The following is a 26,832-nucleotide window of genomic DNA, read 5'->3' on the forward strand; positions in this document are numbered from 1 at the left end:
TTTTATGTTTTGTGTTAATTTTTTATAGGCTTTGACTGAAGAAATCGCAAGCCGGCAACAAGACGTGGACAGCACCGTAGACGCAGGTGTCGAACTCATGCGTCATATCTCCTCCGACGAGGCTCTCCAACTCAAGGACAAGCTTGACTCGCTTCAAAGACGCTACAATGATTTAACTTCAAGGGGCGCCGATCTGCTTAAACACGCGGATGATATGTTGCCTCTCGTCAAACAATTCCACAACAACCACAACCGACTGGTTGATTGGATGCAAGGTGCCGAGAGTGTCCTTCAGTCAGCTGAGCCTCACGAGGGTGATATTGCCCGATTGGAGCTCGACTTGCAAGAACTAAGACCCGTTCTTGAACATATTAATCTATTAGGACCCCAATTGTGCCAAAACAGCCCAGGAGAGGGTGCTTCTACAATTGAAGGGCTAGTCACGCGTGACAATAGGCGTTTTGACGCCATCGCCGAGCAAATTCAACGTCGTGCCGAAAGAATCCATCTCGGCAAACAGAGGGCGTTGGAGGTGACTGGTGATATCGACGAACTTCTCGAATGGTTCCGCGAGGTTGAGAGTCAGATTAGAGACGCGGAAAAACCATCAGCCGAGCCTGACTTGATCCGTGTCCAATTGAAAGAACACAAAGCTCTTAACGATGATATTTCTAGTCAGAAAGGTAGAGTCAGAGATGTGCTCTCTACTGCCAAGAAAGTTCTCAGGGAGAGTCCTCCAAGTGAGGACACTTCACTCATCCGCGAAAAAATGGAAGATTTGCGCGAGACAATGGACACGGTTTCAGCCTTAAGTTCGGACCGGTTGGGTATTTTGGAACAAGCGTTACCATTGGCTGAACACTTCCATGACACTCATAACGTTCTATCTAATTGGTTGTCGGACATTGAGGAACAAATCTCGATGTTGGCAATGCCGGCCATGAGACCTGATTTAATCGCGCAGCAACAAGACCGAAATGAAATGTTTATCCAGAGTATCAATGATCATAAACCTTTAGTCGACAAGCTCAACAAAACGGGCGAGGCCCTCATCCGCTTGTGCAATGATGACGATGGCTCAAAAGTCCAGGAGTTGTTAGATAGCGACAACGCGCGATATGCCGCTCTAAAATTAGAGCTACGTGAACGCCAGCAAGCCCTCGAACAAGCCCTTCAGGAAAGTTCCCAATTCTCGGACAAACTCGAAGGCATGTTACGCGCCCTTTCCAACACCGCCGACCAAGTGAACAACCTCGAACCCATCTCGGCCCACGTCCCGAAAATCAAGGACCAAATCGAAGACAACGACGCCCTTATCAGTGATTTAGACAAGCGCAAGGAAGCTTACGCGGCCGTGCAACGCGCTGCCGACGACGTCATAAACAAAGCGCCCAACCGATCAGACCCCGCTATCAAAGACATCAAACGCAAACTCGATAAACTCAAAAACTTATGGGACGATGTACAAAAGGCTACAAATAATCGTGGCCGCTCTCTGGACGATACCCTCGATGCCGCTCAAAAATTCTGGAAGGAGTTGCACGCCATTATGGCGACGCTCAAAGACTTGGAGGACTCCCTTGTGAGTCAAGAACCACCAGCTGTTGAGCCTAAAGCCATTCAACAGCAACAAGTCGCTTTGCAAGAGATCAGACACGAGATCGATCAAACTAAACCGGAGGTTGATCAAGTGAGAGCTTCCGGAAAGGATTTGATGCGGTTGTGCGGCGAGCCGGATAAACCAGAAGTGAAGAAACATATCGAGGATTTGGACAACGCTTGGGATAATATTACGGCGTTGTATGCTAAGCGGGAAGAGAATTTGATCGATGCTATGGAGAAAGCTATGGAGTTCCATGAAACCCTTCAGGTTTGTGCTATAGAGTTGGGTAAGTTAATTGTTGTTTGACGATGTTTTTCCAGAATTTATTGGCATTCTTGGATAAGGCCGAGAAGAAGTTTGCCAAGATGGGACCCTTGGGAACGGATATCGACGCAGTCAAGAAACAAATCGACCAGTTGAAGAACTTCAAAGCTGAAGTCGACCCACATATGGTGAAAGTTGAAGCCCTCAACAGGTTAGTCTTTTTTTTTCCAAGTTGACGACAGAAATTGTACTTTTCGAAATTAGTGATTTATAAAAAAATCTTTTATTTGTGCTTCAAGTTTAGAACAAGTACTAACATTTTGTTTATTTTCTATATTTTTCTGTCCCGTTGGACTACAGGAGTCTGATCAGGCAAGGATACTTTAGATTTCTGATTGCAAGCCTTTGTGTTAACGCAACGTTTGTCGCATGCTTCAGTCTCTTTGTTTTTTTTTTTTTTCGTTTTAGTGACCTCGAAGTCACCTTTCTCGCTAATTGCTTGCGATTTTTGCCCATCTGTGTGGCTTCAGCTTACGCAAACTCTCTGCTTGTCGCCCATTTTCACCAAACAATTGCTGTTTGTTGCGATTGTTTGGCTTTGCCTCGATTAGTATTAATTTTGCTTTCTATTTAGGCAAGCACAAGAACTCACCGAGCGTACGTCGGCTGATCAAGCTGCCGCTATCAAGGAACCACTTTCCGGAGTCAACAAACGTTGGGATGACTTGCTGAGAGGCATTGTGGAACGGCAAAGACAGCTCGAGAATGCTTTGTTGCGTCTCGGCCAGTTCCAACATGCCCTCAACGAGCTCCTGGTCTGGATCAGCAAGACTGATAAGACTTTGGATGAGCTGAAACCGGTTCAGGGAGATCCACAAATTTTGGAAATTGAGTTGGCAAAACTTAAAGTTCTGGTTAACGATATACAAGCCCACCAGACGAGTGTTGATACTTTGAATGATGCGGGAAGACAAATCATTGAAACTGGAGAAGGTTCAGATGAGGCTTCCATCACTCAAGATAAGCTCAATACTCTTAACACGCAATGGAGGGCTTTGATGCAGAAAGCTGCTGACCGTCAACGCGAACTTGAAGACTCGCTTAATGAAGCTCAAAGGTTCAATGCGGAAATACAAGATCTACTGTCATGGTTGTGTGACGTTGACGGTATTATAACCGCAAGTAAGCCGGTAGGAGGTCTTCCGGAAACAGCAAGTGAACAATTAGAACGTTTCATGGAGATTTACAACGAAATTGAAGATAATAGACCTAAAGTTGAAACAGTATTAGCTCAAGGACAAGAGTATCTCAGAAAGGGTTCAAATGCCGCGTCTAACCTTCAACACAATTTACGCACTTTGAAACAGCGTTGGGACTCGGTCACGTCCCGAGCCAACGACAAGAAAATCAAACTCGAGATTGCTCTCAAGGAAGCCACCGAATTCCACGAGGCTCTTGAGAACTTTGTTGAATGGTTGACCAACGCTGAGAAGATTTTGTCTAACCTTAAACCAGTTTCGCGAGTTCTCGAAACGATCCAAGGTCAAATGGAAGAGCACAAAATATTCCAGAAGGATGTCAGTGCTCACCGCGAAATCATGCTCGATCTTGACAAGAAAGGCACTCATCTGAAATATTTCAGTCAGAAACAAGATGTTATCTTGATTAAGAACTTGTTGGTGAGTGTTCAACATCGCTGGGAACGAGTCGCGTCAAAATCAGCTGAACGAACTAGAGCCCTGGACTTGGGTTACAAGGAAGCTAAAGAGTTCCACGATGGCTGGTCGGGTCTTATGACTTGGTTAAACGAAACGGAAGACTCACTAGACCGGCTTTTGTCCGAATCGGTCGGGAATGACCCTGAGGCGATCAAGAGCCGACTCCATAAACACCAGGAGTTTCAAAGAAACCTTTCCGCTAAGCAAGGCACTTACGACCACGTCATGAAAACCGGAAAAGTGCTCAAAGAGAAGGCACCGAAGAGTGATGAGCCGACGATCAGACAGATGATGAGTGATCTTAAAGCAAAATGGACAGCAGTTTGCAACAAGAGTGTGGACAGGCAAAGGAAGCTCGAAGAAGCGTTGTTGTACTCTGGTCAATTCAAGGATGCCATCGCCGCGCTCTTGCAGTGGCTAAAGAAAGTCGAGAAGGAGTTGTCGGTGGATAGTCCCGTTCATGGAGACTTGGACACAGTCAACCACCTTGTAGATTTACACAATCAGTTTGAGAAAGAACTGGAGAGACGCAACGAGCAAATGGAGTCCGTTATCCGGACCGGCACTGATCTCGAACGTAAAGCAAACCGGGCAGATGCCACCCAAATCAGATCTCAGTTGACCGAATTGAACGAATTGTGGAATTCGGTCACGAAATTGACTCGAATCAGGTCAGGCCGTCTGGATGAGGCTCTGCACGAAGCCGAACGTCTCCACAAGTCGGTTCATATGCTCCTTGACTGGCTATCCGAAGCCGAGAGACAATTGCGATTCGTTGGAAGTACCCCTGAGGATGAGGCTACAGCTTACGAGCAGCTTCAAGCTTTGGATCGGTTCCGAGCGGAACTCAAAGACAAAGAACGCGAGAAAAACCACACCCTCGATCTCGCTCAAAGCGTACTGGCTAAAGCTCACCCCGACGCGATCAATGTTATCAAAAACTGGATCAAGGTTATACAATCCCGATGGGAGGAAGTCTCCCAATGGGCCATGCAACGCCACCAGAAACTCACCGCTCACATGCAGTCGTTGCGAGACCTCGACGAGTGTCTTGAAGAACTCATCCAGTGGTTGTTGGGTCTGGAGAATACGCTTATTGCCTTGAAACGCGAGGACTTACCCATGGACATTCCCGCGACCGAGCAACTGATCGCCGACCATAAAGAATTCATGGAAAACACGCAGAAACGTCAAGGTGAAGTCGATAGAGTTTGCAAAGCCAAACAAATCAAGCCTACAAACGCGAAAGAGCCCAAGAAATTCGTTAAGGGCAAAGGACCGATGTAAGTACTTGTTTCGTGTGTTTAAACACTTGCACTGTTTTTGTGTTTCATCACCGCTTTGTGTTGCATGTCTAATTTGTGTTCTTGTGTTGCTTTGTTTTTCACCAGTCGGGGATCACAGCATGACATTCGTGAACCTTCACCTGATAGCTACGGCTCTCTTGGCCGCAAACAAAGGTATGACGCAACGTCAGTGTTTGTGCTTGTGTTTGACCAAAATTTGGTTTTCTAGCTTCAAAGGATCGAGAGACTTGCTTGCGCACCGTGGAAGGTTAGCCTCTTTGTTTACACATTTAACACTTCCGTGTGTTTGCTACTAATTTACTTGTGTGCGATCCAAGTGTGACTAATTTTGTGTTTGCGACAAAGTCTTGATAAATACGTGAAAACATCACCTGTAGTATTTATCAAAATTTTGTTGCGAGTTGTTGATTAACTTGAGTCGACAAACCAAACATGTTTAATCTTTTATTTTTTGTTTGAGTTTGTAGGCCGTATTTTTAGTTTTTGATTTGTTGAGTGTTGCATGTGCTTTGTCGACAGCCGTTCCAGTCCTGGTCGGGAACTGAGTCCGGATCCTCAATTACCACATATCGGGCCAAGATTCCCATCTGGCAGGTACATTATTCATTCACTCGATCATGGGACTAACACCAGACATAAATCTCGTACTCCCAACCTTTCCGAACTCCGAATCACCTCATTTTCATCATCGGCCAATCAAAACTCGTCTCCATTTTGTTTTTTATTTAGCGAACCCGAATTCCGATCGCCACGTGTCAAGTTCTTGTACGATAAGTGGCGCCATGTCTGGATGTTGTCGTGGGAGCGACAACGCCAGCTTTACGACCATCTTGCTTATCTCAAGGAGAAGGAAAAAGCGGATAACTTCTCTTGGGATGACTGGAGGAAGCGCTTCTTGAAGTTTATGAACTACAAGAAGTCGAGATTGACCGACTTGTTCAGGAAAATGGACAAGGATAACAACGAGCTTATACCGAGAGACGATTTTATCGATGGAATTATCAAAACGAGTAGGTCGAGCGGCTAATTTGAGATTTTCCAAAGTATCGTTTGGCGTTTTCTAGAGTTTGATACTTCCCGGCTTGAAATGAAACACGTTGCTGATATGTTCGACCAAGACAATCGCGGGTTGATCGACTGGAAGAAGTTCATCGCGGCATTGCGACCTGACTGGGAGGAGAAACCAGCCGATACTGACGCCCAGAAGATACACGATGAGGTTAAGAGGCTAGTGATGTTGTGTACTTGCCGGCAGAAATTCCGAGTCTTCCAAGTCGGCGAAGGCAAATATAGAGTGAGTATGCAAAGAATTGCGCCCGAGTTGTACTCATATTTTTTTTACAGTTTGGTGAAAGCCAAAAACTACGTCTAGTCCGCATCTTGCGCAGCACCGTAATGGTGCGCGTAGGAGGCGGTTGGGTAGCTCTAGACGAGTTCTTAATTAAGAACGATCCCTGCCGAGGTGAGTGTTTACCTATCACAAAACCAAAAAAAATATATATCAAAATTTTATCGAAACAAAATTACACATCACTCATTACCATGCTTTGTCCCTTATTGCGGCATACAAGTTATTAACGCAACATCTAATAAAGTAACTGCTAACTTGTCTCCTGAGGACATCATCATGCTTTGTTTATTCTTTTATCATGTTTTCGTTGCAAAGCAAGTCTTTGCATTTACGTGTCATTGTGATACTAATGGGATTTTTTGTTTTCCCTCCCGTTCTAACACATCCCATTTTTAATAAACGTTAATTTGCGCTTATTACAATTTTTTAACTTCTTAATCATTGTGGCGTCAATTATAAGTTACGTTAGTTTTACCGTTACCTCATCCCGACATACCTGATCAGCACGAGCCTTGGTGCCCCCTCGGTAAGCGAACGCACGTGATGTAACATGGTGACGAAGTCTGGTTTAATTTGGGTGCATGGTTTTTATTTATTAACAACAACGTACACGATTTTATTTTCATTTTTTTGTCCATCGAATTAGATTCGAATTAAAAGAATTCCAATACACATAAAAATAAGATATGTTTCCATTTCGTAAGAACAAATCTTTATACTCAAAAAATTTGAGAGGTCCTAAGTAATTGCGATAAAATTGCTTGATTTTTTTTATTATAATGAAATTTCGTCAACCTTCTTACTTTATGTGTTTTTTTGAAACTGTGTTTTGGAATTTTTGGAGGTCGAGCCAAATGTGTCTAATTTGATTGGACCACCTTTCGTTGTGTTTTGTTGGCAATTTTATTAGACCATAGTTTTATTTCCACTGTAATATACGCACACGGGACGATCTCTTCCCGTTTTAGCAATTAGTGCATTTCCTTTTATTTTTATTTTTTTAGAATTTTTGCTTATTTTGTTTTTGTTTTTTTTTCTCCTTTCACGTGTCCCCTACCGCACTAACTTGTTTTCTGTTACTTACTTCCTTTTCCTCGTCCTGAAATTCCTCACACAGCCAAAGGACGCACGAACATAGAGCTGCGTGAACAATTCATCCTAGCCGACGGCGTATCGCAAACTATGACCGCGTTCAAGCCCAAAACATCGGCCTCCAGTCCCGCCTCTGGCTCCTCTGCATCATCACTCCGCACTCCTCAAGGGCCAATCACTAAGGTATTGCACAAGAGCACCCTCTTTGATCCGGAAAAAGCATCGAAAATACTATCCTTGTCCTCGATCCCAGTCGGTTGTGGAGTATTGTTTTCAGTGCTTTTTTCGAGTTGCTCTATGTCTTGGTAATGGTACGCTTGTATACGTAGTACAGTAGTTGGCCACCAGAGGGTAAAGGTAAGTCGGACCTCAGGAGATGAATTTTGTGAACGCGACAACAACAAGGGCCGAAGCATAAAACAAAATCGCCTCACGTTCATTCAGCACTCGATGCTTCTTTTTTCTGTTCGCACCATCTAAACGCGACGATCACTATTGGATTATTTCGGACACGCTGTATATTTCTGAATGTTGGCATGTGCTATTGTTTAGCTCACGAACACTTGGCGGAGTTGATGCCCATATTCGAGCAGCTGAGGGCCAAAGGAGAAGTGGGCAATGCGTACCCTTTGCATGTCGGTTCTACTGCTGGACCCACCTTACACTGGGCTCCTCTCAATATCAACAACACTTGTCACTGGGTAATAATACACACAGACACTTTGTGCATGTGCATGGTGTGTACGTCTCTTCTCTCGTTTTTTTTGCAAAATCATCATTTATCGTTAAATCGAGTCGAGTTTCAATCGTACCGTTTTTCTTGTTTTTATACCAGTCGCTGTTATCGGGCCGGAAAAAGACCACCACAAACTTTTGTACCTATCGCAAGTACCGATGGTAGGTATACCGCAGGTAAGACGAATAAATCGCTCATTACTTTTGGTCTTTCTTTCCAAAATTTCTAAAACCGGCCCAATTTTTACTAAGATCATTTTAACGTTACCGGATGAGGTAAGACAGGAAACTGTAAGTAGCGTTTTGTTATGCAATCAAGGATCTTCAATTTACATTTTTTAATCACACACTTGTTAACGTAGCGTCTTGTCACTGTTATCTAACACGAAGATCCTTTTTTTGTGGGTGCACGACTCGTATCAATTGTTGGCCCTTACCAACAACTGGTACTCTTCCACTCACCCATCCTTACTAAAAATTACTGTTTAGGTGCGAGAGCGTTCAGCAAGGTCGGTTCCAATGGGCAGCCTTCCGCGCACTTCCAAATCCTCCTTATCAGCGGGGACCCCCGACTCGTTATCAGACAACGAAAGTTCTGCTTTCCGCACGCCCAGAAAACCATCTTACAGGTCAACGATGACCCCAGGAGGGTCTAGGTCGAACTCACGACCGGCGTCGCGAACTGGCAGCAGGCCTGGCAGCAAACCCCCATCGAGACATGGTTCTAACCTCTCCCTAGATAGTACAGGTATGTTTCCAACGGGTAAGTGATTTTTTTTAATTAGTGTGTTCAGATGATGGTACCCCGTCGAGGATTCCACGAAGGACCCCAACGTCAAGTCGGGTACCATCGACAACTTCTTCTTTGCGGAGGCCCCAGAATGGCACCGGGTCCCGGCCGAGGACACCCACGGGGCTCATTTCACCAGCTAGTCCAGCCGGAAAGTGAGTCTTGAAAAATTTGAGTAGTTTGGGGCAAGTTGAGGAACCTGGTTTACAAGCTTCAAAAATAACAGTTTTTCTCCACAAAAAAATCGTCTTCTAAGCCGTTAAACGTAAAATTAAAAATATTAAGTCCGACTTGATTTTTTTGTCATTTTTACTGAAAAGAAAGTTGTGCGTATATCCTCCGTTTATCGTTTGTTTTGAGATGAGGGACATTTGCGAATAACTCCAATAATACCAATTATTTATTAAAGGAAAATCATTAATGGGTAAATTACACTCCAAACTGCGATCAACGGAAAAATCTTGACTTGTTTGCGAATAAGCGATTTGTAATCTCTACAATCCATGCACTCGCGACAATGAAACATCTGCATTATTAATCTCCCCCGTTAACGAACTCATCAATTTCACTCTAAAACTTCACAAACGTATTCTTGATCGATTGAAATTGTTGACTCTGTAAACTAGGTCTCCCGCTTAACTTAGGTGTCTTGGTAGAAAAGATTAATGCCCGCCTTAGTCGAATAAATAATTGGGTGGCACATATCTCGTTACAATTGTTAATGAAGTGATTTAATTTTCTCGCCATTGTAACTAATATCGGCATGTTCTAACCTTGGTAGATCATCAGGCATTCCCCGAGCATCAAGTATACCAACACTAACGTCAGTTACCACCCCAAGGTAAACAAAACGAATTAAAAAAAAGTTGTTTTTTGGGTCGGGGGTAGTTTTGGGGCTTTTATATACAGGGTAGCCAACTCAATTAACCGGTAACCAAAAGTTTAACTCGGATTTTAAAAACTTCGGTACGAAATTAATTTCAGAACAAAGCAAGGAAAGGCGCAAAAACCCTTCAGGCTTAAGCCTCAAGAGGACGCTTGTGCCGACAATTAAGGTACAATTTTTTGAAATATATTAGTAACAAAAAATTAACAACGGTTGGCCGCCCTCGAGTCTTTGCGATTTGTTTCATTCGTATTATTACTCTGTACCAGGTCTCGCATACCTGTGTACAAAGGAAGTGGTGACACTGATCCCGAATCTCCCTCAACGTCAAGCTCTTGCTCTATGTCTTTATCTTCAGGGTAATTTTGTGATGTGCATGTTTTTCCTCACGTTTCCATTTCTTGTCGTTTCACACATCTTTCTGTCCGTCTGTCTGTTTTTTGTGATACTAACTCGTTTTCTTTTGATACTAACAAGAACGAAATCGTCGGCGAGTAGATCGAGCAGATCGAAAATACCGATTAGGTAATAATAACACCAGCATGGATTTTTTGTTCGGCTTTCGTTTTCTTGCACGTCCATTCTGTGATTTTTTGCTGTTATGTATATATTTATTCCAATGACTTTGTAACAGACTAACTAGCATGTGTATAATGTGTTTAACTAGGAGTACAAGCAAACCACGACAAGTGACAATCGGTAACGCTCCGACGCTAAGGACGGCGGCTAGGTAATTAACACACTCAACTTTTAACGTAGTAACCGCAATCTCCACGCTAGCGTGTTTCGTTTTCGCGCTAGCGTCGAGACGTAGTCAGTTTGTTCGGTTCGAGAACCGGCTTTGAGCTATTTTGTGGCTTTAGGACACGAACACCATCCGGGTCTAACACACCCGTTCCGCCCGGGCAACAAACCGCCGCTTCCCGCCTTCTACGAAAACCATCGGGAGCGTCCGACACGCCAACAGGGCAAGCGAAGAAAACAACAAAGGAACGGGAGCCTTTTAGACTTTAATTAATTATGAGATTAACTTATTCCAAGATTAACGAATGACTGACAGTAGGGTTATTGTGTTTTTGTTTAAATTGTTCATATTTTTGTATAAAAGATTTATTTATGAAGCGGCCCCGGAAACGCCAGTTCCGGAGTTGAATTATTGTGTGAGTCACAATACGTAACTGCGTTAAGTTGCCATAAATTGCAAAATTATTTTCGTGAGGTGATTTTTGTATTATTTTTTGGGTATCAGTGGGACCATTTTGTGGCGATTTGCTTTGTTTAGTGGACGTTTATTTGATTTATCCTACTAACTTACTTATTTTATCCTTAATAATTTAGATACTAAAGCGCCGCTAATACTCGTAGTTGTGTGATTACCAGAAACGCCTTTCTTTTATATCGCCAGTATGAAAGAACGGATCAGTCAATATTGTAACTATTACTATATTTAATTTGTTATGTATTAAAACAATAAACTAAATTTTTTAAGTGGACGTGTTTTATTCACCTTACACCGGCTTGACGAACAGACAACTCTTAAATATATACAGAGTGGTGCACTTTGAAAGGACCTAATCTACAGCGTAATTGCTTGTAATTTTAGCGCTTTGTATGGTATTTAGTGGAATAATCTCGCTACGTGACCTGTAGCTCTGGTGAGTGGTCGTGAAACGATAAATACAAGTACTGTTACGCAGGGTTATATCAGAGGCCTCGTTCGCTGGCGTACATTTGGCGAAAGACGACCGAAACTCCCTCCTAAATTTGCCTGAAACAAAGAGAAACACTTTGTAGCTTAACACTATTTATTGACGACTACTACATGAAACATCTCTTGGTCAACATTAATTTACAAGTTTCAGCGTTTATTATTCCCCCGTCAGAGTTTTAAAAGTAACAACACTCATTTTGATACAGAAGGTGAGCCGCAGCACAGTCGGAATCATTAAAAACGCTTCCGACTGCACAAATTTAATTACATCACAGTGTACTGTTTTCTCCTGATTGTCCTCGAATAAAGTGAGCACTCCAACCGCGTATTGATATGGTGCGAAATATTTTAGGTCTCCACTAGTAACATGCTAGTTTTTGTCCCTTTCCTGTTATGTCTCGGCTCGAAATCGTTCACACGCTGTATCTCCAGGTCGGTCCTCGAATGGGTTCGTGAGGCAATTCCTGAGTCCTTTTCCGTTTTGCGATACACGGCGCTAAATTGGAATCCATGGCCGCCCGACCGCTGGCAACAGTGCTCGAAAGCGCGGTGGAATTCTTTTCGGAATTTGCCTGCATTCAGAAAAGACAATTAGTTTCAAGTTTGGCACATTTTTTCACAGAATTTCAGCCGGCCTGGAGATCACTTTCACCGAAGTTTAAGGGGAAGCGAAAGGTTACAACTCGTCAAAGGGCAACAAACTGCCGTGCATGCAAGAAAAGTGAATTTTTGCAACTCGATGCAAAACGAACAAATTGTGCAGTCCTGACTTTTACAACCCGAAATAGAACGTGTTATTATATTATAAGCCAAATTCTGATGTTTTTTGCGTCTTCCTCTCTTTACTTACAATCGTGGAAGCGAAAATATCAGTAAAATCAATTTGTTTTCAATGTTGAACTTGAGTTGGTAGAAAAACAGCCATTGCCCTGTTTTTGCAAAAAACATCACAATCGTCAGACTGTGTGTTTGGCTTGTGATTATGAAATTTATTATAGTGAATTCTCTTTAGCGGACACTACGCCGTCGCCGAAAATATGTCCGCTTAACAGAGGTGTCCGCTTAATAAAATATTAAGTTAGAATTTGGTGAGAAGATGATTGAAATAGCTATTTGATAGAATAATCTATCAATGAAGAGGATTAACATTTGATACTGTTCAATGCACAAACGAGCGATAGCGAAAAAATTGTATTAATGACGTTCAAAATACATCCTTTTTTAAACAACATTTTTCTTTAGTATTGACATTAACAAACGGTCAACGAAAAAAAATATTTAAGTTACTTAACCTGACCTGACTGAAATCCAAACCGTTTAGTATAAAAAAACAAAAAAAATGTCAGCATTTTCAAAATGATTTTCTAGAATACGTATTCGTGACTCAAGTCATATGTTATCACGATTTTGTAATAATATTTATTATTAATATTGAAATATCTTATGGACCGGTTTATAGCAGCGTCAATAATTTAATCCGCAATTAAATGCGTGATTAACTGATCACGTGACCAAATTGAAGCAATTTGATTGGTTCATTCGCGTTGTTAACTTTTAATAACGAATTAAATTTTAACAAGGCACTATAAATAAAGTTAAACACAAACTTCTTCAAAGTTAACAGAGCTTTTTTATTTGTTTTAACACAGTTATCGCAGTTATAGTCCCCTTCATGCATTTATCTTGACCATTTGATCACAATAATTCTTCTTGCTCCGATTCAACCTTTCAAAATTTATGACAAAGCTTTCGGCTTGTGGAATTAAGTCTTCATAATATATCCTCACATGTGTTCAAAATTAACGTTACTTGGTGCAATTTCTTTCATAAATTTAGATATTTGGCCATATTCTACATTAGGAGAGTCGGTAATTCATCTTTAGGTCAAAATTCTGACTTTTCTGATTTTGCTACGCAAACTGTCCGCTTTAGAGTAGACACTACTTTGCTCGGGTGTCTGATAAACAAAATGTTTCCCCTTAAGAGAACAAAAATTAAAAAAACCATGTATAGAATGTGGGGTTTCAAGAAAATGTCCGCTAAAACTAAACGAAACTAAACCCTTTGTATGATATTGAACTGAGACAACTAGTGGTGTTTTCTGTTTTGTTACACCTACTTATTTACTTCTATTTTTCGAAATTCGCCTTAGCTTCCCCTTAAAATTCAAGTATTGCGCCGATAACGTCCGCAGCTTGACAAAGCCAATTTTTGGTTGCATTTCGGAGCACAGCTGTGTACTTTCCAACTTGAGTCTTCGGTAAATGAAATCTTTTACGTGTGACCCGGTTTCCTTAACGACCCTTTGGCCGTGTCAAGACGTATAATTAGATCTGCGGAAGCGGGCATTGTAGCTACTTGCACGATTCAATTTTCTATTTTTGATCGAAAACAGTATTTACATAGCGATGCCGCGCGAAGCTTGTTTGGCGTCGCTGTAAGTTTTTTCAATTGAGTCCTTTAATATGACCACTAAAGCGTGCTTTGATCTCACAACAAAGCCGCAAAACACCGTTCACAATTAATAGCTCTGAGCTCTTTTCACGAAATAAGTGGGTTTCAGCGGTTGGGGAATGCACGTTTTCCTAGTTTGATTGTGAGAAGGTTATTTAAGTACTTACCGCTCATGAAGTTGTAAATGATGGGATTGACGGCGCTGTTGGCGTAACACAACCAGTGCGATATCAAAGAAAACGCCCGGTTGCCGTCCGTGTTTTTCAAGCCGACGGTTTTCCTGAAACAATGCAAAATTTGCCGTGAAAGTTCCTAGGATGTGGGTAGGAGGATCCTTCACCACCGCTTGCTACACACGGCAAACTCCGGATTAGTAAAGCAGCCGCTTGAATCGATCGTCTTGAAAAAACTTAATTATCAACCGTCCGCCCTGTTCATCTATTTTTTTTCTCTCAGCATCAAAAGACACATGAAACCAATTTAAGCTAAATGAAATATATACCGCGGGGACCGCTTCGTTCTTGTAATCGTTGCAATTCCTGATTAACTCTTAACACCACAAAGGAAACGGAATTAGTTCGGTTTTATGGTAATGACAAATTTGCATGGCAAAACCTGAATCAATACGATACTTTTATTCCCCGAGTCATGCCGCTATTCATAAAGAGGACTAAACGTGTTATTCGACGAAATATGTTCGGGCGGAGGCGGCGACAGGGCTGCGATACCGCTCTTTCCGAATAAATTTCGTTTAATTTTCGTTAAACTATGTCAGTCGTTAGCATAACGAGATCATTTAACGTGTATTATGTGGAGCTTGGATTACCTAGTCAATTTTTGAACAACATGTTTCTGTCAGTGGCTAGAATAGAGCTAATAAAGCTGGGGAATTTACGACAAATGATAAACGCTTTAGAACAAGGTAATCTGGCGATTACTGACTTATAATAAGAAAAAATTCAGATAAGGGTGGTCAGTGTGGCGGATACTTGCTTGGGAATTAGCACCTGGAGATTGGAGTTTACTGGACAGTTATTGGCGAACTTGTGCTGAAGTTAAAGGTCAAAGCAACATTGGTTTGTCTTGTATTGGATTAGGTTGAGAAATGCCTCGTTTCGCATCATTTAGGAGAGTGAAAAAATGTCAAAGATTTAGTTTCGGTCAAAATAGGTCATCCAAAATTTTCCGTTTCAAACAATTAGCTAGAAGTGAGCTGTAAATCCATTAGCGAGTGTAGTTTTTTCAATTTCCCTACAAAATGCATTTCTGTCGTGAGGAGGTATCATAAAAATTAAATTTTCCCAGGTTTCTCGGTTTAACGATAATAGTGTTCGCAGTCTTTGCTGAATACATTACCATTTGCAATTTATGTTTACGACACATTTGATGCATTTCATGTGGTCATAAATGTAAAAAAGGTTAAATAATGGATTTTTTCCCATTTGCAGCTGAATTTCCGTTTGTTGGTCTTCTTAGACATGCAAATCAACAAGCTTTATTTTATTTCCGTGTTTTCCTCTCATACCTATCATTCAATCTCGGTGATTGTTATTGCAGTCCCAATTTTCCCCAAATGCAATTTTTTGGCCACCGTCGCCAGCAATCTCACATGCCATTAAATCCAATTTGTGTATTTACGACCGAGCTTCTTGGCCGAAAAAATCAATTTTGACAATTTTGCAAATAACGTTGCCCTCAGGCCGCAAGGACAGCGTTCTCGATTCTATTTTCGAACATGTCATGTGTTCCTCCCCCAATCCGATTGAGTCCATCGAGTCGAGCGGCGTTTATCCAGCCGTTGGTCCTGTCAAGTCTCATCACGACAAAGCCCCTTACCTTAAGATAGAGAGCAGATGTACGGGAAAATAGCAGAAAGCGAACATGACGACGACAGCTACGAGCATCTTAGCGGCTTTCCGCCGCGACCGCAGTTGGCCTTCGGTGCTGGCGTTCATGTTCATGGCGAACGTGTTGGTCTGCCTACCGCCGCCCCCAGACGCATCTGAAATCAAAACGGCCTTCTTAGTGCACACGCGGCAGATCATTCATCATCGTTATGATCCTTGCGACACCTTTGGAAAACCGAGAGTTTTAAGAGACTTAAATTCGACAAAAATTGCTTTAAAGCACTAAGACTCCGCATCAGTCACTCGAAATAAGAAATGCCAAAAGTGAAAAACACGAGTTTCCAGACGACTCAATCAATATGATTTTAGACCATCTTTTAAATGATCTTAATTTAGTTTTGGCGAAACTCCGATTTAAAATAGGATCTTTCGTATATTTCGTTTGTCTAACTAAACAGTTCAAGCAGTGGTAGAAATATATGTGACATTTGCTCTTCAAGTCCAACTCAAAAGAACAAGCTCTTACTACATGTAATACACTTTTGTTGATGGAATAATTTCACAACAATGAGTTTACAGTCAGATCCAGACCAAGTTCAAGTTTATAAAGATTTGTTTCTTCATATATTGACGTGCCAATTTTTTGTTATTACGTATTTTAATCAATATTTTAGTATTAATAATATAGTATCTTCACTATAGCATTACCTTTTATTAATTATTATTATCAATTATTAATATGATTTGTTTTGGTGATTCGAATAAACTCTACATGATGCAAATTTGATGGATAAACCTTTAGGGATGCTTTTGGTAAAAACCAAGGCATAAAGAGTTTATTCAAATCACCAAGACAAATCATTATTCAACACCGAGTTTAACACGTATTTCTTTTGTGAGATAAATACTCTTACACTTTGTCACTTTGCCTAGGATAATTTGGGCGTTCTTTTTATATAAAAATTTTCTGACATTGGGTTTATTATCTGACCCACCAGCAGAAATTTACATTTATTGTTGTCATCTTTTTTGTTCGTTCTAGGGCCTGTAGGAGATTATCACTTTATTCAATAATCGAAAATGTGACAGTACATATGAATTTGTTCAACATATCGAAAATTAATAGTGGTAGATTTTTTGTACTTTTGGTACATAAAAACCAAATAAATCGTTTATTTCGCTAATAAAACTGCAAGTTGAAACAAAAATCACAATGATTAAGTGTTGAAAATTGGTTGTTTCTTTGGCTGAATCCACTTGTTTGATCAGTTTACTGTTAATGATAAAAAGACATCACTGCCTTTCACAAATTTGCATAAGCTTTACAGCCTCTTTGGAACCAATCAAGTCTCTAAATTTGTGAAAACTGATTAGCAGTACACCAGATGGCTACTAACGAGTCGTATTTAAAGAGGACGTTACTACACCACATTAAAGTTAAATGAAATAAACAAATGACCTGTAGACAGGAAAAACAAATTTGATAATAAAATTAAATAGTAATTTTGTAACCTTAGTTGTAACTAAAAGTTAAGAAAAACTAATTATAATATCCCTTAATTTTTGCATTATTCTAATTATTATATTAGTTCTTAGAACAGTATACCTGATTTTTAAGAAACTATTCATTCTATTTATATTATTTTTCCTATGATGAATAAATTATAGAATTATTGTCATTAGAAAAATTGCTTCAAAATAATTTTTTAAGTGAAATAACGGTAGGTATCCACATATACTATAACGAAATAAATCCATTTTGACGAATTTGGGTTACGAAGGTCCGAACTTGCTGGTATTTTGCAAATCTGTTTTATGTTGGAGTGGCATGGTTTTTAGACAATGACTAAAAGACAATGTAAACTGTACAATAACATAGTTGGAACATTGTAAAATTTTGTTTGAAAAATAAATAAATAAAAAATAGTATAAAAAACGCAAATTGGGAGACTTAGACGTGAACGTGAGTTTTTTTTTAATTGCAAACTCTTTAATTTTTAGCTCGTTAAAGTTTTATCCATCCAATATTTATAATGCCATTTTTTTCTCTGTTTTTCTAAAATCTTACTTCTTCATAACTTATAGTACGAAAACTCATAATAACAAAAATATAAGTGTTTTCTCTAAACTCTAAATTTCAAAACAGATTATTTTTAATGAAAATTAATAAACATAATAAATACCTTGCTAAAGTTGGCGTTCTAACGAATGGGACACTAAGGGTAGCAGCCCTTAAAAGTATTTATTTTTTTACTTTCTCCAACAGGAAGTGGTCATAAATTAATAAAACCTTTACAGTGGTCTCTAAGAGTGACGTAAATTTTATATAATTTTTTTAGATTTTGTTTATAAATGGAAACACAAGAGCCAGGACCACTATTTGATCATTTCTGTTTATTAAAAACTACCCCTTTAAAAATATTGTCCCCAACTTCCCGTGGAAAAAAATATTGTGTTCAAATTTATGGTAAATACGTAAAATAAAATGTCAGATGTAATTTTTATAATTTTTTATATCACTTTACAATTTAAATTAATTTGTAGACTTGTAGAGAAAAACGATTGATGGACTTATTTCGTTATTGCACTGAACAAATGTTCTCAAATATCCGGTGTTATAACAAAATTGTTTAATAGGAATAAACCAGTTTATTGCAAAACCAATTATTGCATTTGAAAGAAAGGATTTTATTTCATACGTTGCTATGTTTTTCTCAAAATGTCTAAAATTGGGCTTATTTCGTTATAACACTGAACACCCCATATAATTAATTTTTGCACTATGTTAGATTCCGTTAATTATTTAAATTTACCACTGCTTCAATCAAATTTTTGTAAAGATTATTTTCATAAAACGGAACTGATAGTAGAGGATACGAATTAGGGTCTTTATGCTTACCGGATGAAACTTATTTTTTATCAAATATAATACCTAAATCGATTTTTAAGTTAGTTAAAGAAACTTTATTATAGGACCATACACTACATTAAATATAAATACAAGGTGTTTCATATAACTTTACCGGGTCTGTGCCTGGTGTACGCTCACAAATATACAAAAGTTACAAAACACTAGATACAAAAAATACACATTTAACACTGTTTCAGTAATAGTCATAAAATTCTGTTTTTCAGAAACAATTTTTATGTGTTCTATCAAAAGACGGAAGGAATATGAATATTCGAATCTATCTTAATCACTAGTTAGCTAAAAACGTTATAATAATAATTATTATTAGCAGTAAAAATGCTGCAATAATACTACTTGAGAATGTGGCAGTTTGAAAGCTTCAAAAATTAAAGTGCGCATTTTTTTATTTAATCATGTTATTACATCTTTCCCCTGCTGTTTTATATTATTCTGCTTAATTTATAATGTCCAAATTTCAATTTCACGCATCTACACGCAACGCCGGTGCGTGTAACCGCATTAGCATGCAAATCATGTAATTAAACGTCCATTTTTCAGGCTATTTAATTTTTCAAGGAAATGGAATGAAAAACTTAAATCGGCTGCGAACAACCCTACCTAAGACTTTATCGGCACTTTTGCGTCGTATTTTTTACTAGGCATGTAATTTGTCCGATCGTTAATTCACTTTATGGCATTTTGATGGCCGTGTTGCACTTTATCCCAAAGTTGCTTGAAATTTAACGCTTGATGTAAAGTTGTTTTAAACTACTTGTTTTAGTTGTGTGGAGTTCTGAATTTCGCTGATCATTAATTTAGCCGACTTTTCGCGAATGGTTGTTCCTGCTGTCATAAAGTATTACTGTGTGGTGTGAAAATAACGCTTTTTTGGTGTATCACCACCACTTCCGGTTTTCCCGGAAAGTCAAGCAGTGTTAACGGGAAAACCTAGCGTTTGCCGAATTTTCCGTGATCAATGTCGATGTTTTCTTTTTCTGACTCGCTGGATTCTTGCGGAAAATATTTGCTTATTCCTGAATTTTATTTGATATGGGAGCATAAAATTCGAACCCATTCAGGGTGATCTATTCAATTGCGTTTTCAGCGTCGTATTGGAAATTTCTGAATTTATCATTTTTTACCTTTCAAAAGATTTCCTTTTGAATAACTTTGAGGACATTTGAGCGAGAAGTTGAAAAAGATTTAAGTCAAAAGCAAAATTTCAGGTTTAAGCTTCTGAAAACTCCATAATTAGTGACTGGAGGGAAAATTCTCTTTTTCCCCAGTTGATAAAATAAATAAATAAAGCAGTAGATTAAGTTCTGAAATTAGCAAGTCGGTGCATAAAATCCTCACGCTCAATTCATTCATTTGTAATTTCTAGCACTAATAAACTAGCTCTTAATTTATAGAACGTTTCGTTGAAAGTATTTCGACTAAATATGTTTCCAGCAATGTTGTAAACACTAATTATCACGCGGCGAGACTGAAGGTTCTTGAATTACGAATAATTTCGACAAAATAATGGCTCCATAAAGCGAAAAAATTTCATTATTAACGAATATTTAATACGCAGTAAACACACGTCGCGCCAAAAATGGTGGATGCGCCGGGCGAATGTAATTAAAATCTGATTATATCTGGCTTGGAATTAATAAGCAGCCGAAATTTATTTAGACAGGTGTGGCCATTCATCCCAAAAGTCAGTGAAATAAAACAATTAATCACATTTCAGGGCTAATTGTGTAATAAAGTGGCTGAAAGTGTCTTTCAAAACTTGGAATTTCTTACCCTCTTGATGAATTATTTTCACCCTCGGTTGACGGTTTTCGTTACAAAATAATGCAAATCTTGAAACTTTGCAAGGCAAAAAAATCTTTTGGGTGAATGCGTCTGATTTACGGGGGTTTTCAGGCATGAACTTCCAAAAATTCGATAAACACAAACGTTAATGAATAAGCAAATTATATTCGTTTCTGGTGTTTCGGTGTATGATTTTATTTGACCAAATGTCTGGTTTCCGTATTTTTTGTAATTCCACACATGACGTCTTGGAAATACAGTCACTGTAATAAATTTATCGCTCGATTTATCCGAGGTAATATTAGACGTCATGTTTTGAGTTTATGAGACAACTTTATTGTTATTTTATATCGTCGGAATTTGATATGGCACAATAGACATACATACTCTGATATTGCACTTATTTGATGGTGCTCGACTTACGCCTCAGAAATATAAATTCTTTATTCTCGTCCAAATATTGGCAGAAAATCGAAAAGGAGAGAAAGTTTTAAATAAAGTATAAGCCTCGTTAATAACCGGTAAAGTTTTAGTCCTCGTGCAGGGTTGTGTCTTTATGAGACGACTTTCTTTGCGCCTTTTATAAGCCATTTTATGGGAGACTTTGCATGATATATAAAAAAAGTTACGAGGCCGACAATTATCGCAACTCGGTTCTTTTGATATCCCGTTTCTATTGGGCGGAATAAAATGGGCCTTCAAAAGGATTTTATTCACTATAAAACCAGAGGAAAATATTTTTTGAATCTCTCCCACTTTATGGGAACACAGAAATTGATTACAAACCTCTTTTTAAAATTGATTACTAATATTTCTATTTTACTAATGTTTCTTTAAGGAAGTAGTAGTAAATACTAGGAATAATGAAATGTGGGAAATAAGGAAACGAAAAATGGTGCACTCAAGAAAACTCCAACTGTTTTTAGGTTGGGATTTATTGCCAATTTCAATATTTTCCAAATCTTCCGATTTATTACATCCCTTAAATATAATAACGTTGGCTCAAGGGACGATCATTATCCTTAGTCCTTTGTCCGAACCGTCCTAATCTCCACCCTCTGCCGTGGCGGTTATTTATAACGTTTTCAAAATCTCTAAAGGTACAAAAATCAATACAACATTAAGATTTTTATAAACACTCTCAACAGAGAAAAACACGAATGATGGGAGAAATTTTTTCACGCTGAGCGTTAAATTAAACCCGGATTTAAACACGGCGTATATTTTTATGATTTACATCATAAATCAGCTTAAACTCACGTTGTTACCCGAGGCAATATAACAAAAGACCACTCTTAATTTTACGAAACACAATTTGTGTCACAACTAGCTTGTTTTAAACTATGCGAACCTGAGTCTAGTATTGTTCTGATATTTGGAATCTCGGATAATTGCGCTAATTGTTTGTTCGCAAAACCAAAACTATCTCGCCTGAATGTTGACGCATCCAAAGACAGCTCGGAAAACATGCACAAAACTCACCCATTATTTGATGCGGAACGTTGCCGGATTTCCACAACACGCGGATTATTTGCAGATAGGCGATCGACATGAAGAGCAGTGGAATCAAATAGAACAGAACCATCTTCAATATAAAGAAAATCGTGTCTGTTTCCGTGGACCAAGTCGGGGCGCATTGGGTCAAAAGCACAGTGTCTACTTCATCAACGGTGGGTATTGTCGTCACGTAGATCATTTCCGGGATATCTGTAAAAGAATGTCATCAACAAACCTTACTCGATTTGAATTGGGTCGCTGTCAAAATGCTTTTTCGCGATATTCGAATCTTATTAAGGAAATGTGGGAGGATGAAGCGTCATTAAACGAGTTTCAGTTTCGGCAAAAGCTACATTCCTCCTGACTTGAGAGATGATAAATCGGCCGCTTGATTAACTCGATGTCGTGTCGGAGTCTTGTTATTAATTTCTTTGTTGGCGAGCGCTGCTTTACAAAAAATAAACGGAATTTTCATTACAAGATATTTTAGTCGCATCACTAGCAGGAATTTTGATATGGTTGACGCAATCAAACAATCATTCAATTTATATTTTTTTCAGATAACAAATCAAATAAGAAACGGTAAATAAAAATTAACTACTTCCTTTTTTCTTCTCCTTTCTGACAACATTTAGCATTTTTTGGATGTGTACTGAATGCAGTAAAATGGAACAATACAACAAAAAAATACCGGGCTTCCATTCAAGCATCTGATATTTTATCCGTTTTCAAAACTGTTTTTTTAATTATACAAATTTCCAAACAATTGTTTTTTGTAAAATGCAGTAACGCCGCGTATCAATAGCATTATTTCGTTTACTGTCTAAACCAGAAATTGAACCATGTTTTATTTTTTGTTGTTCTATTTATTTGTTCATTTTATCGTCAATTTTTTAATTTTTTCCTGTCAGACCAGTTTGCAGCGAACGAAATCAATAACCTATTAGTAATGCTGCAACTAATAGCTTCTGTACTTAGCCTTTTCGTTGCTGAATAATTACATTGTGAAGAAAAAATTTAGAGCAATATCGCATTCACTTTTATCGCAGTAATATGATTTATATTTTCTCGCTGCTTAATAAATGGAAATTTCTCTCATTTCCGTCATGATTATCCTAATATCATCATTTTTCTTGGCTCAGAGAAAGATAAATCTTCATCTGAAGTGCAAAATTTTTTCGCCAAGCAATAATGTCATTGTAGCGAAAACAATTTATTTCGTAATTTACGGAGTATGTCTGAGGAAAATTGTTAAGTGGTAAGTTCTCCAACATGATGTCGCTTAATAGAATGTTAGTGTAAGTTACATGAAACTTGGGAATTTCTCATCACGAGATTATAACCCACGTTGTGCTGAGGTCGAACACCAGAAACAGAAATAAAAATTCGAAATGTGCATCACCCAAACAAACCACGTCTTTGACAGGCTCAAATTATCGATTAGTTATTAATTTCATGCAAGTTGGGCTTAGGTGTGGAACTTTTTAAGCCATTTTCTCACTTTTGATGAGTCTAGTAATTCGAATCGGAGCAAAGTTTGTCAAATTTAATCCCGGAAATTGCACAGTAATTTACAATATAACGAGTAAATTGTTCGCAAACCCAATTTTCAACTTGAGATTTTCTAATCGCGCGACACAAAGATCTGGTTTCAGGCCCCCGTTTTCGGGGAAACCCCAAATCAGTCTTTGTCTCGGAACCTCTTAGCGAAGGTAATCAAGTGTACTGGCAGCTAATTAATGTATGCCACGGTCTTGTTAGTGGCAATATGCAGTGTCTAATGCATTTCAGAGGCACTTTGCAGCTTTTAACCGAAATTGGGAGCGACTCCGACCCTTTTTATGGCAATTATTGCCCGTCCAAGCGGCTTTGGTGGACACCTTCGAAATGTATTTAAAGCAGATTGGCTAAAAATAAAACTGAATTGTTTTAATGTGGAATGTGTGGTATGTAGCGATATTTCTGCTTGAATTATTCGCTCACATAGGAATGTCAACACATCCACCAACTTTGTATTTAATACCAACGACATAAATCTAAATTTGTGTTAATAAACGAGTGTTTGCTTAAATTTTCGAAATTGCAATAAAATTAGCAACGGAAACGTAACAAGCAAACAATACATGCTTCAATAAGCACATTGAAATGGCTCATACCGAAACCTTCTATCACCTAAAGCAATATCCAAACACAATTGCTACCTGAGATTCAGACAACCGGAAATTTCTTGTGCAAAGAACACTCTCAAACAATAATCTGACGGTGTATCCAATCAAAATATTAAGTGTGGGCTACGGAGGACTATGACTTAGGAGACGAAACGAGATACAAAATCCGCAGGATTTTTGTAACCCAAAAAAATCCTTCAGTAGAGTAAAAATGAGGGCGCTTCGAGCGATATTCCCTCTCGGCGCCAAATCGTTTTATAGTTATTTATCTAACGAGTATGGAAAGTGCAATTTCCCACATGAGCACTTTGTTTGCTGCACGAGCGTAGCGAGTGCTCATGTGGGAGACTGCTTTACAAACAAGTTAGGTATAATATTTTTTGTAACAAATTTCTCAAAAAAAATTTTGTTTGATAATTTAGTTCCTTTATCATTTCCATCTCAACGGAGCGATACCAACCTATCAAATGTCCATAGCCATTGTTGCAAAGTAAAAAACACTGCAGTACGGGAAAGTCCGTAGAAATAGCTGAGTACAAAAAATTAATTTCAATCAATTACTTAAAAAAATGCAGAAATGTTAAGTTTAACAGACGACCAAAATTTTCATGAAAAACATGATAAAAAATTATTTAAAACTTTAAATTTGCGCTTCGACCGCTTCAGGTTTTAAAACCTATGGGGCAGAGTGCATATTAGTAAAAGTATGAAGTTTTTTTGTATATAGTTTACAATAAACGATAAATTTATTATTATTACATTATGTTTATGTCTTTTGACAATTTAATCTATCTACCTGTATTTTTTTATTTGCTATGTGTTAACCGATATACAAATACAATAATTTTTTCATTAATTTATTTTGTATACAAACAGAACCCTTCTTTTTTTAATTCATTGAACTGAAAACATACACGGTAATCGAACATCTGCGCTCTCTGGCGGTATTAATCGAACTATCGAAGACAGGAACGTTTCACGTTCTAAACTTTAGATATCCTTAGTGTGGGCAAATAGTGTCCTAGAAAAAGTTTCGCAGGGCAAATAGTTCAAGCAAAATTTAATGCTACAAAAGAATGTGAAATACTGATTTGAACTTCTTTAATGTCCTTTTTATTTTTTGACAATATAATCAGGAATTTTTACTACATTTCTGTTTTCATTACCTTAACAACAATGGGTTCAATTAAAAGTATGATAATTATAATGTAGCAAATACACATGAACCCACCTTGGAATTTCGCTTCGTAAATTGTAGGTTCATTATTTTTTATACAAAATCTTGGGTAGAAAAAGGCGTTTGAACAAAAAAGCTATTAAATCATGTGTTGTTGCGATAACTATTAACAGTGGTTTACGTCGAAGCAGCCGGAGGTAATAAATCCTAATCCTAATGCAATATCTGCTACAAACTGCATTTCGCGTCGTTTGTAAACTGGATTTAACACATGTCAATATTGTGATTAACAAAGCCTGAGAAGGCCGGTTATTCGTTTCGGCTAAAATTAGAAAAGTTTTTTCGTTAAATTTTCCATCGATTTAATCCGACACAGGTATAATTGGATGTAACATTTCGCCTAATTCGGAGGGAACGCAATTTATCAATTTATTTGGGTAAAGCGATTCCAGCGCTCTTGAATATTCATAAACCCCGAGCCGAAAAGTTTCAATACAATTTTTCCTAAATAGTTGGGTATTAGTCATCCGCCTTTGAAGCATTAAATAAACATCCAATTCCCGGTTAACCTCTCCAGATTTGCACCGGTGTTGAAATTTGCGATTAAGCGAAATGTTTGATGTGGCCTGATTAAATATTAACACAACAATTCTCTTTTTGTCGGCAGAAATATTCTCATTATCTTACGAGAAACACTCGTTTTTGACTTGTTTTGTGTTTACCGAGTTCTGTCGCGGGGAAATTGAAAAAATGCCACTTCAATTCCGGTTTATTATTTAATTTTCTTAGAGAGCGAATTTGTGGATGATTACCCCGGTTAGGACCGTCTATTTGAAAGCAACACAATTGTTTGCATAGTAAAATTTTTATTTGAAAAAACGAGGACAATTTATAAAAATTTGTGCTCGCGACGTTTTATATTTTGCATTTTCCGATCGCTTTTGGTGATTCATTGTCCGACCATTCTTGATGAACCAGCAGCCTTACATCTTGCCTCCCTCGACAGCCATTTCTTAACGCTAACACCCTTCATGTGTTATTTGCCTCTGTTGGATCGACTCCCCATAAATCACCGTCGCCACATTTCTCTAAAATTTCATTTTCTTTTCGAAAGGTGGCCACTTATCGGATTTTTTCTCGTACGAAGATGTCCCTTTATTTGCTTAGTCGCCATGACATGCGATGCGACCCCAACTGCATTTTCCTCGTTTTCCCTTTGAGTCTTTTCGTTTCTCTGAATTAATGGAACTGGAGCGAAATTAAGCCAATTATATTAAATTGATTTGAGAAAAAGAAAAGATTGGACCAAGTCCTTTGTGGGTGGCTAGGATCTTGAACGAAGGAAAAGGATTACCTGTTGGCTTTTTTATCTTACGACTGAGTGTTTCTTTGTCTTGAAATGTCGCTTATTTTCCTGTTTATTCCGTCTAGTCGCCAGAAAAAAACGAATTTGCAATTGCAACACCGGGATGCAGCCTCGGAGCGATCACGAGAAACATAATATTTTTGCCTTTTTAA

General features: G+C 38.5%; 2 protein-coding genes across 46 annotated transcripts in view; one reads left to right on the top strand and one right to left on the bottom strand.

The window, feature by feature from the left end:
- shot (short stop) overlaps nucleotides 1–11,235 on the top strand; it is a 67,206-nt gene extending 55,971 nt beyond the window's left edge. For 16 of the 44 annotated variants that reach the window (XM_015981687.2, XM_015981690.2, XM_015981695.2 and 13 more), the window contains 19 exons: nucleotides 29–1,870; nucleotides 1,924–2,078; nucleotides 2,228–2,239; nucleotides 2,502–4,868; nucleotides 4,977–5,045; nucleotides 5,101–5,139; nucleotides 5,412–5,486; nucleotides 5,622–5,902; nucleotides 5,957–6,186; nucleotides 6,237–6,354; nucleotides 6,704–6,769; nucleotides 7,361–7,518; nucleotides 8,560–8,818; nucleotides 8,865–9,015; nucleotides 9,642–9,701; nucleotides 10,016–10,105; nucleotides 10,224–10,271; nucleotides 10,414–10,476; nucleotides 10,610–11,235. In XM_015981687.2, the coding sequence (XP_015837173.1) occupies nucleotides 29–1,870; nucleotides 1,924–2,078; nucleotides 2,228–2,239; nucleotides 2,502–4,868; nucleotides 4,977–5,045; nucleotides 5,101–5,139; nucleotides 5,412–5,486; nucleotides 5,622–5,902; nucleotides 5,957–6,186; nucleotides 6,237–6,354; nucleotides 6,704–6,769; nucleotides 7,361–7,518; nucleotides 8,560–8,818; nucleotides 8,865–9,015; nucleotides 9,642–9,701; nucleotides 10,016–10,105; nucleotides 10,224–10,271; nucleotides 10,414–10,476; nucleotides 10,610–10,760 (6,234 nt within the window). In that variant the 3' untranslated portion in view covers nucleotides 10,761–11,235. Of the gene's footprint in view, nucleotides 1–28; nucleotides 1,871–1,923; nucleotides 2,079–2,227; nucleotides 2,240–2,501; nucleotides 4,869–4,976; nucleotides 5,046–5,100; nucleotides 5,140–5,411; nucleotides 5,487–5,621; nucleotides 5,903–5,956; nucleotides 6,187–6,236; nucleotides 6,355–6,703; nucleotides 6,770–7,360; nucleotides 7,519–7,887; nucleotides 8,037–8,170; nucleotides 8,248–8,559; nucleotides 8,819–8,864; nucleotides 9,016–9,641; nucleotides 9,702–9,844; nucleotides 9,916–10,015; nucleotides 10,106–10,223; nucleotides 10,272–10,413; nucleotides 10,477–10,609 lie in introns of all 44 variants that reach the window. The other 28 variants (XM_008201518.3, XM_008201519.3, XM_015981712.2 and 25 more) reach the window with 21 other exon arrangements.
- Nucleotides 11,223–26,832, bottom strand: part of LOC662555 (orexin receptor type 2) — a 36,910-nt gene continuing 21,300 nt past the window's right edge. The window contains exons 4-7 of one of the 2 annotated variants that reach the window (XM_008201514.3): nucleotides 21,955–22,179; nucleotides 15,748–15,913; nucleotides 14,079–14,191; nucleotides 11,223–11,514 (exon numbers count right to left, since the gene is read on the bottom strand). In XM_008201514.3, the coding sequence (XP_008199736.1) occupies nucleotides 11,318–11,514; nucleotides 14,079–14,191; nucleotides 15,748–15,913; nucleotides 21,955–22,179 (701 nt within the window). In that variant the 3' untranslated portion in view covers nucleotides 11,223–11,317. The other variant, XM_968645.5, reaches the window with a different exon arrangement.

This window comes from Tribolium castaneum, chromosome 3 (genome assembly GCF_031307605.1).
Source record: "Tribolium castaneum strain GA2 chromosome 3, icTriCast1.1, whole genome shotgun sequence".
Classification (NCBI taxonomy): Eukaryota; Metazoa; Arthropoda; class Insecta; order Coleoptera; family Tenebrionidae; genus Tribolium; species Tribolium castaneum.